General features: G+C 45.5%; 1 protein-coding gene across 1 annotated transcript; it reads right to left on the reverse strand.

The window, feature by feature from the left end:
* Positions 1–79: 79 nt before the first annotated feature.
* On the reverse strand, positions 80–13,840 carry LOC128707255 (protein kinase C-like). The gene is given in 11 exon segments (XM_053802207.1): positions 80–244; positions 328–467; positions 532–784; positions 874–1,584; positions 1,587–1,931; positions 2,009–2,079; positions 3,018–3,049; positions 3,619–3,692; positions 5,505–5,666; positions 5,754–5,947; positions 13,690–13,840. Coding segments are annotated over 11 exon segments (2,298 nt in total).
* Positions 13,841–14,204: the final 364 nt, after the last annotated feature.

The raw sequence follows: 14,204 nt of genomic DNA on the forward strand, positions 1-14,204 counted from the left end.
TTGGGCGAATAACGAATATTCCACTCCACTGCGTACTCTTTGCACCTGTGGCTGCCACGGACGTTCGCGGCACACCAGCTTAACAAACAAGCTTCCTTTCCGGACCAAACTCCGGATTCGTGAACGAAAAGCCGGCAAACTCGTCCTGATTGATGCACCGTATGATATCGTTCGGCACCGGCGTCAGCACGGGATCCTCTTTCGTGAACTCGGTGTCGAAGTTTAGTGCGTCGCGAGCACTTCGCTGCAAGTAAGACATGAAACGGGAGAACAAGAAACAATGAGAAAGAGCGTTCGGGGCAGCCAAATCCGTGCAGCGATCGGTACCACTCGTGGCCGGAATGGTGGTCGAACTTTGCGCTGCTCCAGCGCCTCCCAGTCCATATCTTTGAAGAATGGATGACTTCGGATTTGATTTTCGCCATCGGTGCAGCCTAACCGTTTGGCCGCATTTTTGGTCATAAATCCTGCAAATCGAACAGAGTGCATAAATAAATTGCCGCTGGTGCGAGGGTGGTTGATGTTAGCTACCTTTCAGAATCGAGACTGCTTCCCGGGATAGCCACACCGGATACAGCACGTCGTCGCGCAGGATCGCCTCGAACAGATCGTCCTCATTGTCCGCCTCGAACGGTGGCTGGCCGGCCATCATCTCGTACATCAGCACACCCAGCGCCCACCAGTCGACCGACGGTCCGTAATCGAGCTCCTGCAGTATCTCGGGCGCTATGTAATCTGGCGTGCCGCAAAACGTCGACGTGAGGTTATCTCCGGTGATGCCCTCCTGTAACGAACGGGGAAAAAGGGTGTGCACAGTTAAAGCTAGGTGAACAACACAAAAACAATGGTCACCCACGGTGGTGCCTGCCCTACCTTGCACATGCCAAAGTCGGCCAGCTTGCAGTGACCTTCCGCGTCGAGCAGTATATTGTCCAGCTTCAGATCACGGTAGATGACACCGTTGCGGTGGAGAAACTGCAACGCAAGCGTCACCTCCGCGGCGTAGAAGGCTGCCCGCGGTTCGTCGAACTTTCGCGCGCGCTGTATCTGGAACATCAGATCACCACCGTTCACGTACTCCATCACGAAGAACAGCCGGTCGGGCGTCTGGAAGCACGAGTGGAGCGCGGTCAGGAACGGATGCTTGGCGGCCAGCGCCAGTATGCGTTTCTCCGTCATCGTGCAATCGACGTCGTCGTCCTGCAGGATCACGTCCTTCTTCAGCACCTTGATCGCGTACACCTCGTCCGTGCCCTTCTTCTCCGCCAGCATCACCTTGCCGAACGAACCCTTGCCCAGCACCTTGATGAAGTTGAAGTCGTTCAGGCACACCTTGCCGGGCATCGGTCGCGCATTGCCATCGTCGTCGGTGCCGAGATTCACCAGCATACCCATCGCCGGCCCGCCAGACTTCGAGGTGTGACCGGCACCGCCACGCCCCCCGTGCATGGCATGGGCCCCGGCTGCCACCTCACTTTCCGCACCGCTCTTCGTCGAGAGCGTGTCCAGCGAGCTGTTGTCGTCCGAGCGTTCCGACATCGACAGGTTATCACTAGTCGTTTGGTTAGAGTACTGCGTGCGAAACAAGCGTGGGTAGTAAGGTTATTGTCACTGCCCATATAACACCTCGTAGCTATTCTTCCCACCTTAGATCTACGGGGTGGTGTTTTATCCATGGTGATGCCCATCTCGTTCAGTAGCTCCGCCAGCTGCTTGGTGTTGATGCCGCAGTTGTTCGCCACGTTGCCCTCGCAGCGCCGGTGGATATTCATGCTGCACACCTCACACTTTAGCCCCTGTCTGATAATACCGTACAGCAGCGACCCGCAGTGATCACAGAACGTCAGCCGTTTGAACGAGTGCACTGAAAACCTATGTGGCATATTTACATTGAACCGTTGGGCTGCTTCCGTTGGTGTCGGTTTGGTTTGCTGGAACGGCAACGGGAAGGTGGAACGTATTACAACAACAAAAAAAGTCATAAGCTCAGCGGCGGGCATTTGCTTACCTCATCCTTTTTCTTTGGACATTTCGTTACGACCGAACTATGGCACCGCTTGTGGACGACACACGTGCACACTGTAATGAAAGCAGGACGAGATGGCCAACAAGATGGCCACGGGTGGGGGCGCATGGGCGCACCCGATCAGTTTGAATGTTTGTACAGGTGAAAGTATAAAGTGCAATCCTTCGACACGACACGGCGGTAACACATCGGCGAATGATCGCCATTATTAGCAGCAGAGAAAGAGAGACCGTTGGACGGAAACAAAACGGAACGAAGTGCGAACGAAAAAAAAAAACAAAGTACTTAAGAGACGTGAAAACCATAACAAAAACAAGCGACAGCTCAGTGACAGGTTGAGGCAAACGATAGTGGCGAATAGTGAGTTACTACTAAGGTAAGCAGAGTAACAGCCCTTAAACGATCGGGACGAACGAGATATTCACCCCGCGTGCAGGTTAATGAACGGAAACAGCGACAATAGTCAAAGGAACGGATGTGTTAAACAGGTTAGAGGTCAAAAATAAATCACAGCAAAAAGGTGAAAACAAACCATTCGACCGCCCAAGGAAACGTGTTATGAAACAAAAAACCATTAAACGTCAAAATATTGCAGCAAAACCTGCTCCCAGAGTATAATTTGTGTTAGCAAAGGTATGGTGTGCAGTAGAATTAAAAAAGTGTTTAATAAAGTGAAAATGTCAGTGGTAAAGATGAAGGCAAAAAAAAGCGACCAGAAAAGTTGCTGCTAGACAGCCAAACACATCAGCATAATCATAAACGACAGAGCGCATAAAGAGTTTGCATATTGCGAATGTAAAGAGAAACATAGTTACAACCATAAAAGAAAACCAAAAACACACACATCCACAACCATCTCTCTTTCTTGTCTGTTTCTTTCCGCTTTCCGTTTAGCGTTTAGCCACTGTGGACGCGATGGTCCATGGCGGAAAAGGGAACGTGTTCACCCGAAGACTGAGCACTCGGCCGGTGAGTAGATGCATCTTCTTACCTTGACACTGATAGCCCTGTTTGCCTAATCCCCTGTAAAAGGTTTCGAGAAAAAAAGGGAGAAAGAGAGAGAAGAAAATGTGCGACACGGACGTTACAACTTTGACCAGCAATGGGACATTGTCACTTATTGTGCGTTCACAACGCACGCCGGCCCCTCACAATTGGTACGAGCCGATGCCGATGTAAACCAATACGGGCAGTGTTAGTGAGGGTGAAGTTAAGTTTGTGTTAAATTATATGCCTCTCAACCACATGGCGGATAGTGTTGTTCGTAAGGATGGTTTTGAAACAAGAGGGTTAAACACATGGTTAGTGTATTTTGAACGTTTTGAAATAATATTTCTGTACGAATATTATAAACTAGTACCAAGAACTGCAACGCACAAAATTGGTCTTGGTATTATAGATAAAGCAAAACGAACGCTAAACATACTCTTTACACACTGGCACATAGTCTTGTGTACCCAACATATTAGCCATGATCATGATTAGAGGAACCAAACAAAAAAAAATGTTACTGCGCGACATTTTACACCCGAAAAAAAAAACATGAAACCGACCCAATGCACCATTTCGCAAACACCATTTCGATACGTTACCATATGAATTCGCGACAGTGGGAACAGAATGTTGGTTGACGCAGGAATGTGGCCATAAACTTGTGACCGTTAACCTAGAAATAGATGCAAAGCAAAGGAAAACGCAACGATCAGTCGCCGATCGATTGGGTGATGGAAGTGTGGCGTTGTGTGATTTGGGGGGAGGAAAAAAAAAACAGGAAACAACATCTCGATCATCGCGATCGCAAAATTGCGGTGTTCTGGAGGAGGAGCGTCTTTGTTTGCAGTAGGTAAACTGGTTGCCAGCATATATTTTTTCCTATTCTCCTCGGGAACTCTCCTCCTATGCGACGTTTTACAACGTTCTGACGAATGTGAACGCTTCACTTTAGTGTAATGGAGGCAAATAGTACCGAACTTCCAGTACTATTTGCCTCCATTGCGCTAAAGCGAACCGTATACATTCGTCAGAACGTTGTAAAACGTCGCATCGTAACAATCCAGACGGGTTGCATGCTTATTTTAGCTGACCTGAATTGGCTTGCACAATGACTAGCAGAGGGAAACAAAAGAGACCAAACGTCCGTACACAGCGGCGCAGTAAATGAAAATTCCTGTTCGATTACACATAACAAACACACGAACAACGCGTTCGCTCAATCATAAACGAGCCCAGCAAACAGGTAGGACGTTCGGGCAGGTGGTCAGGTTTCATATGTTGTCTCCATCATCAGCATCATCATCATCATCATCAGCATGGACCTACAGTTTACAAACCAAGGTGCAAGGTACGTTGGTTTTCGAATAAACCATTCTCTGCAGCATATCGGAAACCTTGCCTTCTGCTTTCCGTTACATATCTTGGTGCGTCTTTTTAAAAATAGTATCAATCCTGTGTCACTGTCGGGGATGTAGGCGGCCCATAGGCGGCACAATTCCAGAAATATCGTAAGCTTCTAAATGTTACTCTCGCACTTTAAATAGGCAAATTTTGTAATAAAAAAAAAATGGGATTATTATATAAAATTTCGCTTTCCTTGTGTAATGGAGACGCATGGTGTTTCAAACAAAACGACGATGGAGACGCATGGTGTTTCAAACAAAACGACGATGGAGACGCCTTATCCTTGGATAATCTTCCGAGCTTTTCGTACGACAGTATTAATGGAAAAATTAATTCTCCTTTCAAAACAAGTTGTACGTAAAATCGTATACCTTAACTCGATTTACACACACAATAAACAGCTTACCTCGATTCTGTTCTACTTTTCCTCTGTACACCTTTGGCTAGCGATTGCCTGCTGCAATCGATTCCAAAATGACTTACACCTGCATCAATGCACAACGCGCAACGAGCGTACAAACCAATGCGCAGACCTCACTATTCCGAGTGCAACTAAAAACAATAGTCCTACAATCGTTTCATCCTTCCACCGTCAGCATCGCAGCGCATTAATCAATCCAATTCGCAGAGCAACACCCACCCGTTACAGAAGGGATGAGGGGGGGTCGTTCAACAAGTACACATCATCATCGCTTCCATTATTGCAATCGCGCGGTGGTGGCGTGCAGTTCTCGTTTTCAATTTGGCGAAGAAATATATATACCCTTCGGTCAGCGAACGAGAAGCGTGCACAACACACACACGCGCGCGCGAGACGACGCTGTAGAGAATGAGTTTGATTACAATTTTTTTTTGCTGCTGCCGCTGTTTATGTTGATGGCCAGTTGCTGCACAACAGCAAATAACACAAAGAAAAAGGTTGATTCAACGATAACGCGAACCACCGACGTCATTCGTTTACAGCCCAAAGGGCATTGCCCAACGGGGAACGGGATGGTGAATGCGCGTGTTGGGACACACACACACAGAGGTATGGGACGCGAGAGTGTTGTTGTTGCCGGTACGGCTCAGCTCCACTGACCTGATGAACACGCCTTCTCATTGCACCGCGGCGGCGATTTAAAAATGGCTGATCCTTGACAACGGCCCGGCGGCACGAGTTCTGCGAGGCTACATTGTTGGCGTCCTGCGTCCATCGGAGATCGATCTTCACGTGCAGCCGGCCCTGCGGTTCGAGATCGACCTGTTCGACACATCAGGGGTAAAAAAAATAGAGCATATGAGTAAGCGCGATTGAGTTGTACTGTGTATACTGAGCGTCTTTCCTTACCCAGAAGTCCTGCTGTTCCGACTCGTTGCGGGTGACCAGATCCTCGAACGGTATTGTCGTGTTGGCCACAAACACGTCCGTGATCGGCCCCTCGTGGAAGATTGTCATCCCGAGCACGTTCGCGTTCTCCACCTCGTGTATGAAGCTCTCGTTCCACACCGGATCGAAGGTACGTGGCTTTGTGGTGGACCGATCTGAAACAGCAAGGCAAGAAGAGGTGCGTAAAGCACAACGATTAGTATTTTCTCTAACCAACGCGATCGTAACTCCCGCCGTTAACAAGTATGAATAATTGTGAACCCGACTATATAAATCAACGCAACGAGGGACATATTTCACCATCCAATCGTTGCTCGCAAGTGTCGGCACAATCTAATTACACCCGAAATAGATCACCGCTAACGAATTGCACACCCACTTTGTCGCCTGCCGGCAAAATCCAGCGCAAACGGCACTGCTCACGCCAAATCACGTGACATTCACGCAGAGCACCGGGGTGATGCAGAACGTGATCCACATGTAACGGGGCCGTCACAGGACCGAACATCAAAGTGCAGCACACGGTGTGCAATTTTCCACGATGCGATCTTTCCCTGCACGTCGATCCGATCCGGCTTGTTTGGCCTTGATTGGTGAAGTTGGGTGGGGGGAGTGCGTGGGGCAAAATCCACTTTTTTTTGCGGCCATATTGCGGCCGTGAGTCAGACTTTCGTTGTGGATGGTTTCGTCTCATTATGCGCGCTCCGGCAAGATGATTCACTTCAGCAGTACATACAGAGAGCTACTTTTGGTGCAGTTTGCCGTAGGCGGACGATCGTTATGTATTCCAGGCGTCAGATGCAATTAGCATTTATGGGGGAAAAAAAGGTGTAGGCCGTAACCGTTAAAACAAAGTTATTTTGCATTCCATGACTTATAGGGTAAGAAAAGAGCCTTAAGTTATGACCACGTATCTCCATTGCCTGGATGCTATTTAAAAATATTGTTTCATTATTATAAAGAACCCAACGTATGTTCTTTTGGAACAAATATCTTTAATTAATTCCCCAAATTCCTGGATCGGAGATTCTGCTACTTTTCAGAAGCGCTTGGTACCAATCAATTTGCATGCAATGCAATCCATTTAGCTCTTTCACGGAATTGAACCTAAATTGGAGTGTGTCACCGAAAAAAAAAGACGATCATGAAATAAATATGATTCATTATTGCGGAGCATGGTGGGGACCAGCGTCGACAAGATTCTCAGTACACGGGTGGTAAGCAATATTTCTGCCCCGAACCGATGCACCTTGCGGCTGCCTCCCGGCTACACACCCAACATTTGCGCGATCCCGTGAGTGACACGCTACGGCACGAAACGGAAACTTCCTTCCCTTTCTTTCGCCGCACGGATTGCGCCATTTTCTCCTTCCCCATTCCATTGACCTACTTTACAATAAATCGGCTTTAATTGAACTCATCCCCGTGCCGTGCAGCAGTGCGGTCGGTGTTTCTAAAAATGCATTTGTGTGACAAAATGTTTGGAATGGTCACAATTCTACGCTGGCGTTTCTGCTAAACTGTGCAAAACATTTCAATAAATGAGTACTTTTGCCAATTTCGTGCTTTGAAAAAGAGAGCAACCACTTGTTTTTGGGATTTTTCTTAGAGTGGACAAATAATACTAGCGCCATTTTACCATACGTCAGATCAGAGGTTGTGTTTGTCCAAGAGATACACCTTTCGTTCATTTTTTCTTTTGTTACCCGAACGCTAGAAGTAGTACTTTTTATGACGATTGCTGTAACAGCATCATAATCGTCTGAGCTATCGTTGATAAGATAATGAGATACGATCTGTTGAACTTGCACGATAGCGCGTGTGGTTGATAGCCACAGCAAACGTTTTGAGGAGAATGAAGATCGTTCTAGGAATGGAGCATGGAAGGATTGTGGCGAAAAATGCGAGCAAGATTTTGTTTTTGGGTATAATTTTAACCTTTATTTTATGCCACAAATAAGTAGGTAAATGTAACTTTCAATGTAAATGGGTGTTGAAATGAGAAAACAAGCAGCGTTTCTGTTCAAAGAAGCACAAAGATTGGAATAATGATCATTGAAAACTAAAGAACCTAATCCAGACGGTTCCGTGTATCCAAGAGAATGTCAGTTTACGACGATTCGGAGGTGAAAAACTGTAAAACTGTACGAAAGAAATGAGAGTACTACGGAATTAGATACAGAGAGTGATACGCACAGAGCAAGAGTGAATGAGTGAGTTAAAACGTACAAGTTATTGTGTGGATTTTAACTCACCACGAAGAGTGTTTATAAATGCTGTGACCACTTTTTAAAGTTTTAACTCACTCACTCTTTGCTACAACTACTGTTGCACTCTTTTGCGCTTCAAATCATTCACTTCCGGCTCCGATTAGCATCTGACTCATTTGAGCTTCTAATCGCTTCATAAGAATCCAAATAGTGTTACGATAATCTATTTTTATTTCAATCAGTCTATTGAGGTGATTAGATAATGCGAAAAGATTGGAATCCTAATAGCCATCCTTCTACTCTGGTTCAATTGAAAAGAGTCATTATTTTCTATACCAGAATCTTTGAAACGAATGAATAACTCTGAATCTCTATTTAAAAGAATCATGAATCCTAAAACATGACTCATCCAAGTTTTATAACCTTCAACGATCTTGTTTATCAGATCCCCCTCCCTACAAGGGGCTACATCTGCCACGGCTCTCTGAGGGTTTACGAATCTTTTGATGCTCGACTCCTGATTTCAATGACTCCACACTAAAGATTCATATGAATTTTTTATATGACTTTTATTTTTATTTTTTTTTAAAGATTCATTAAGCTCCACACTACAAATCACGATAAATAATTCTTTCTCTTTTGATTGTATTTGATGCTTGAATAAATCTACACCAATTCAGAAAATTACTTGTTATGGTCAAGAAGGAAAAATGAAGCAGATTATATCACAATCACATGGCACATGGTATAACAAAATCACAAGCTTCGAGCATTCACAGCGACATTTCATTGTGAAATGTATAAATATTTTTGGTTCCTTTGTTCTTTTTGCCATATAGTTGGACCTCTATTACGCTTTGTTATGCATGGTAACAATATCTTAAACGCGATACTTTTATGAGATCATCTGGTTGAGTTGTCTATAATCAAAAACGATATTTTAATGGTTCATAATATTTTTTTCTCGGCCGAGTACACCTGGGATAAAGTGACCTTTCACTGTTTGGAGAAGGAAATGTCTTCAAACGAATGTGAATTGCATCTTAGATTAAGCTACCTCTTTAACTGTAAGCAATACGGCCTGGCCGTCCTTATATATAAAAATAAATAAAAAAAATAAAATAAAATAAAAAACCCTGTATATTGAAAAGAATAAAAATAATCTTTTCAATATACAGGGTTTTTCAGAAGACGGAAAAAAGGAAAAGAAATGCAAGGAACTCTTTGTTTAAAGATGTAGTCTACAAAAACGGATCATAATTCCACCATACTCAACCCTTACAACATTCCGGTAGCATTGAAATCGATGTTTCCCTCTGGACCAGCATTCCATGGTGTAATGAATTTCCAGATGCTACGGCTTACTTGTAACGGTATCCATAATTTAACAACCAGCGTCCCTAGCACTTGTTGGCCGCTCATTCACAACGATCGCGTACCTGCCGGTCGGTTGCAATCGATCATTGGCAAATCCATTAGCGCCGGTTGTAACGTGCGCGTTGTTGTACATTCACACGATTGCACTGCGCCGATAAATGATTATGCAGTGCATACAAAACGAACTGCCGGTGGGGCTCCGTCCGTTCGGAAGGTCAATCTTTGTTTAGCTGCGGTGTGGATGTTTCATGGGGTGAAACTGTTTTTTTTAAATTGATGCAGTGTTTGAGCATATTTTCCGTACAAAGGTAAACACGCCTACTGAGGTACGCGATAAGACTAGAGGGTTTTGTTCACCAATGTTTGAGCAAAAAATGATTGAAAGTATCGTCTTTTCTTAACTTGAAGTTAGACATCTTCTCAATAAAATTCCTGTTCAATACTAGCAACATCAAACGATGTTGCACGACGGTCAAACTTGCTTTACACAATTATGCTCAAAGTTATCGTACAATAAATGCATGTCGGCATGTAATACTCTTCATCGCACGGTGCTGTAGACCATTTGCCGTGCGTGCTGGAACATCTATCTTGCCGCGCGCCATGCCCATGCTAACCCGATCGGGAAAAGAAAACTATTTTCATCAACCTTCCCACTTTGATAGTGACCTTGGGGAAAAGCGGACCCAGTGTGTGCGGTTGGTGAGTGAGTCTTGCGAAACTCTAAAATCTATTTCCCCCGAGACGATTGGCTCACACCCGCGCACGGCCCACCCACAGTGGGGTGGAGGAGGGAAAACTTAAACCCCCCCCCCAGGCATATGCATTTCCGCCGTATGAAAACTGAACCGTGATCTGCCCGTGGTTGTTCTGCTGCACGAGACACTACCCGCGCACGGCAGACAACGTTTAGCGCTTTAAGCTGCCAACGAAGGAGGAGGGGTGGGGGGGGGGGATAAAGAACTGAGAAGGGACGCGAAACATTTGGTGCAGGCGGAAGAAAACAAGGGCAGACACAGAACAACACAACCACCATAACCACCTTGGTTGGGAAATCGGGGGGGGCGAAAAAAACACCATTTCGGTACGCGAAGACAGTCGAAACAACAACCCCCGAGCGGTAGGCGCGTTGTGTTTATGTGATGGAAAGAGACAAGTCAACTCGAAGGAAGAAAAAAACCACACGCACACTCACACACCAAGTGGGCATTCAGCAGGGAAAACCGTGCGAAGGAATGCCGAAGGCAATGGGATGGATGAAATTGCTTACTTCTTTAAGACGATGGGGAAGGGGGTGGGGGGTGGAGTTGGCCAATGCTTTACCGTGAGCAGTTTGGAGAAAAGCGATCGAGAGAGAGTGTGTGTGAGAGAGAGAGAGAAAACAGAGCAGCGGGAAAACCAACAGGGTAGAGGATGGGCAAAGAAAAGCGCGGTGCGCGATCAACATCGACTGAATCGAAAAATGCGATGTTTATGATATGACAAATCAAATCCAAAACGATGTTTTATCACTTTTCTTTAAAAAAAAAATTCCCAAATTACATTAAAAATCCTAGCAAGTTGAATAATTTAACTACCATCTAGCGCAAAGTATTTTCCTTCGTTTTTTTTGTGTCCACATCCACTTCTCATACACATGGCGACTCTCTAATTTAACGCAACCGATTCGTGCTCTCGGTCTCTCGTCGTGCAAAGGGGCAAAGGTTTTTTTCCCCCATCACATTTGAACGTGGAAAATCCAGAACGGAATGGAGAGTCGTCTCGAGAGGTAGGATAAACATTATGTCATGATCCTTTAAAATGCATTATTTTGTTTACAATTCAACATATTATTCAAATTATCATGTGAGAGAGGGAGAGCTAAGGTGGACCTGATTCAAAACAGTGTGCCACTACTGATATACCCATCCGCCATTTATTTATTTGTTGAATGAGCTGAATTTTCCGAGCTGAATTTGAAGATAATTTGATCGGCAAACGGGTGTAATGCTCAGGCACGAAACACAAGCGTTGTTTCGTCACGAAATTCCTCCGCTCTTTAGCGTGACAACAGACGCGCTTGACCGCAGGAGCCCGCCTACCCGCACACACCGACACCGGTGCGAAGCGACGAAACGGCACATGTACTCAATCGTGTCTGTCCACCGTACCCGTCCGTTGTGCTAGATTTTCCTCGCCGTCGGAAAACAACCCTGACCTGTCGGAACAGAGCAAGAACAGTACGCTCTCGCGCATCGCGGCCAAAGGATATCTCTCTGTATCTCTTCACACAGGCCCATACAGGAAAAAAAATATAACTCACACACGAGATTGCCGATTATGAGCGGCACACAACACCGAAGGAAAAGTGGTTGCTTTACCCCACAAATTTTTCGAAGCTATATGCGCGCGTGTGTGTTTGTGTGTGAGTGCGTGAATTTTTGTGTGCTCTCTTCCCACCCCCTCCCATCCCCACCATTTGCTTGGGGCTCCACAATGAGACCGGACAGCCATTTTCAATTCCAATACCGCGCGCGCGGTGGCGGATACTCTTCAAATGTCAAACTGACTGCCCCGCATTAAATTCCCTTCTCCTTTCTGTATCAGTCCCACTTTACTGCCTACAGAACAACACTCACACACACACACACACACAATACACAGGGTTGTTGCGTGTTGGGGGATTTTTGTTACTGCTTCTTCTTCTCACCCTCAAAGAGGATTAAGGTTGTAATTTCTTCTTGCTTTTCTTTGACACTTGGATCACGATCGTGAGGTGGAAATATAAAAATACTATCGTTCTATTGTGCGCTACACAATGAAAATGATCTCCTCATAGTAGAACTGCCACCGAATAAGGTTGGCGGACGATTTTGTACGATTCCAAATTCGATCTTCTAGCCGGGGTTACAAGGTTCTGTAATGAACAGAGCGATTTATTAGATAGTACCATGTCATTTGTCCTTCATGCCGGGGATGAGATGTACAGTGCTCGGTAAAACGTGCAGGCAAACAGACAAAAAGGTTGGTGGTTCGAATCTCATTCGAACTCGAAGTGTTTGTGAACAATTGATGCTGGTCTCTGGTACCCTTAGAATCATGGTTCTTAAGGTTGGTATATGTAGAGGTATATTAAGCTTGGTCTTAAGGGAATACGGGGAACCATAAGCTTTATATATGAACTTGAGCGAACTGGTTCGTTCTTTGTGAAGAAACTGAACGAACGGTTAAAGATCTTGCGTTCTTTTCCCATTACATCTTGTTCGAATAGTTCACTCAATCTACCGTTCCAGGTCGCTCACCAAATGTTCCTACATTCGACGGGTAGTTCGCACGGCCTGTCGTTACAGGTCGCTTCACCTACGTTCTTTTCCGTTCGACCTGCGTTATATGCCGGTCTACCTGCTTCACTTGCTTACTTAAGCTACAACCGCTTCGCGGACTTGGCCTGCTGCAGCAGTCCTCTAAGTCGCTCATGGTCGAGCACTCTCGTCAGTCAATTATTTATCCCGACCATTCTGGCGGACGTATCAACTTCATCACTAAACATGTGGACGACCTAAAAGGACTTTACGGGGTGGATCTTCCGGTGTCATTCTCATGACGTGGTTGTCCTTCTTCACATACGAGGTCAATACTTCTTCCGAGCATCTTCCTCTCGAAGATAAGAGCGTTTCATCAGCTATGGACAAGGTCCATGTCTCAGAGGCGTATGTGCACACTGGAACTATATAAGTTCTATATAGACTCAGCTTCGTTCGTCACGATAGGTGTATTGAGTAGAGAAGTTTCCTCAGACTGTCGAAAGGCCGGTTGGCAGCCAGCAGCCAGATATAGACCTGGGGACTCTTTGCGAACTGCAGTAGCATAATTTGATCGCTCGAAGATCGCTCGTTCATTTGAGAAAACAGACAGAACTTTACAGATTGAGTTCTTGTGACTCAACTCTAATGACGCTGAATGATTTTTTATACAGTCTTTGAATCTTTTTTATGAAGTATGAAGATTAAAAAATCTACAATTATATTTTATCACTGCAAATTCTTCAATCTCCCAGAAAATTGGTGTACGTACCTACAGAGGCCTATATTCTAAAACTCAATTACCTATGGGCTAGACCTGCGGAGGTCTTTGTTCTAGACTCGATAACTGTTTTGAGAGATGACTCATGATTCGAATGACTCTTTTTAAAAGATTTATTAAAAGAAACATTAACAATGATCCATCAAGACACTGAAATACTAGTCGTTACGCAATTTAGTGTAAAACGAAATATTTTTTCCAATATCTTCAGCCCGTTTTGCCCATTTTTTTCAGTCGGTGGCACCTACCTATGAACTTCTCGTCGACGTCTATCGACACGTACGGATCGATGAGCTGATCACCGAGCCGGCCAAATGTCATCGTGTGCCGTGTCTGGAAGTCCGTCGGCCGCAGCCCGATCGCCTCGCATACTTTCAATCGCAGCGTACCCGTAAACATGATGTTGGCTGCGTTCTTCCCCCTCTACTTCCGTATCTCACTCACAAACCGACACACACACGCACACAGAGCCACCCTTATTTTTGCAGCCCGTGCTTCCGGTTTCCGGGGACTGCGCGCGTACCTCACCGACCACACTTCACGATCCTTTGCGCACGAAAAAACCACCTTCAAACTCCCAAAGTAAAAAAAAAGCACGTGCTTCTAGAACCTTTTCCAGCGTTTGCGGCACCAAGCGGTGTAATGAATGGTGACAGGACGTGCTATATGCCCCTTGTGTTGGTGGCTTGGCAGGATAATGACCGCTTCTTTTTTTTTTTTGTTGGAACCGGTCGATATTACACTGTGCGAGGTACGTTTGTCG

The sequence above is a fragment of the Anopheles marshallii genome, chromosome 2 (assembly GCF_943734725.1).
Source record: "Anopheles marshallii chromosome 2, idAnoMarsDA_429_01, whole genome shotgun sequence".
Classification (NCBI taxonomy): Eukaryota; Metazoa; Arthropoda; class Insecta; order Diptera; family Culicidae; genus Anopheles; species Anopheles marshallii.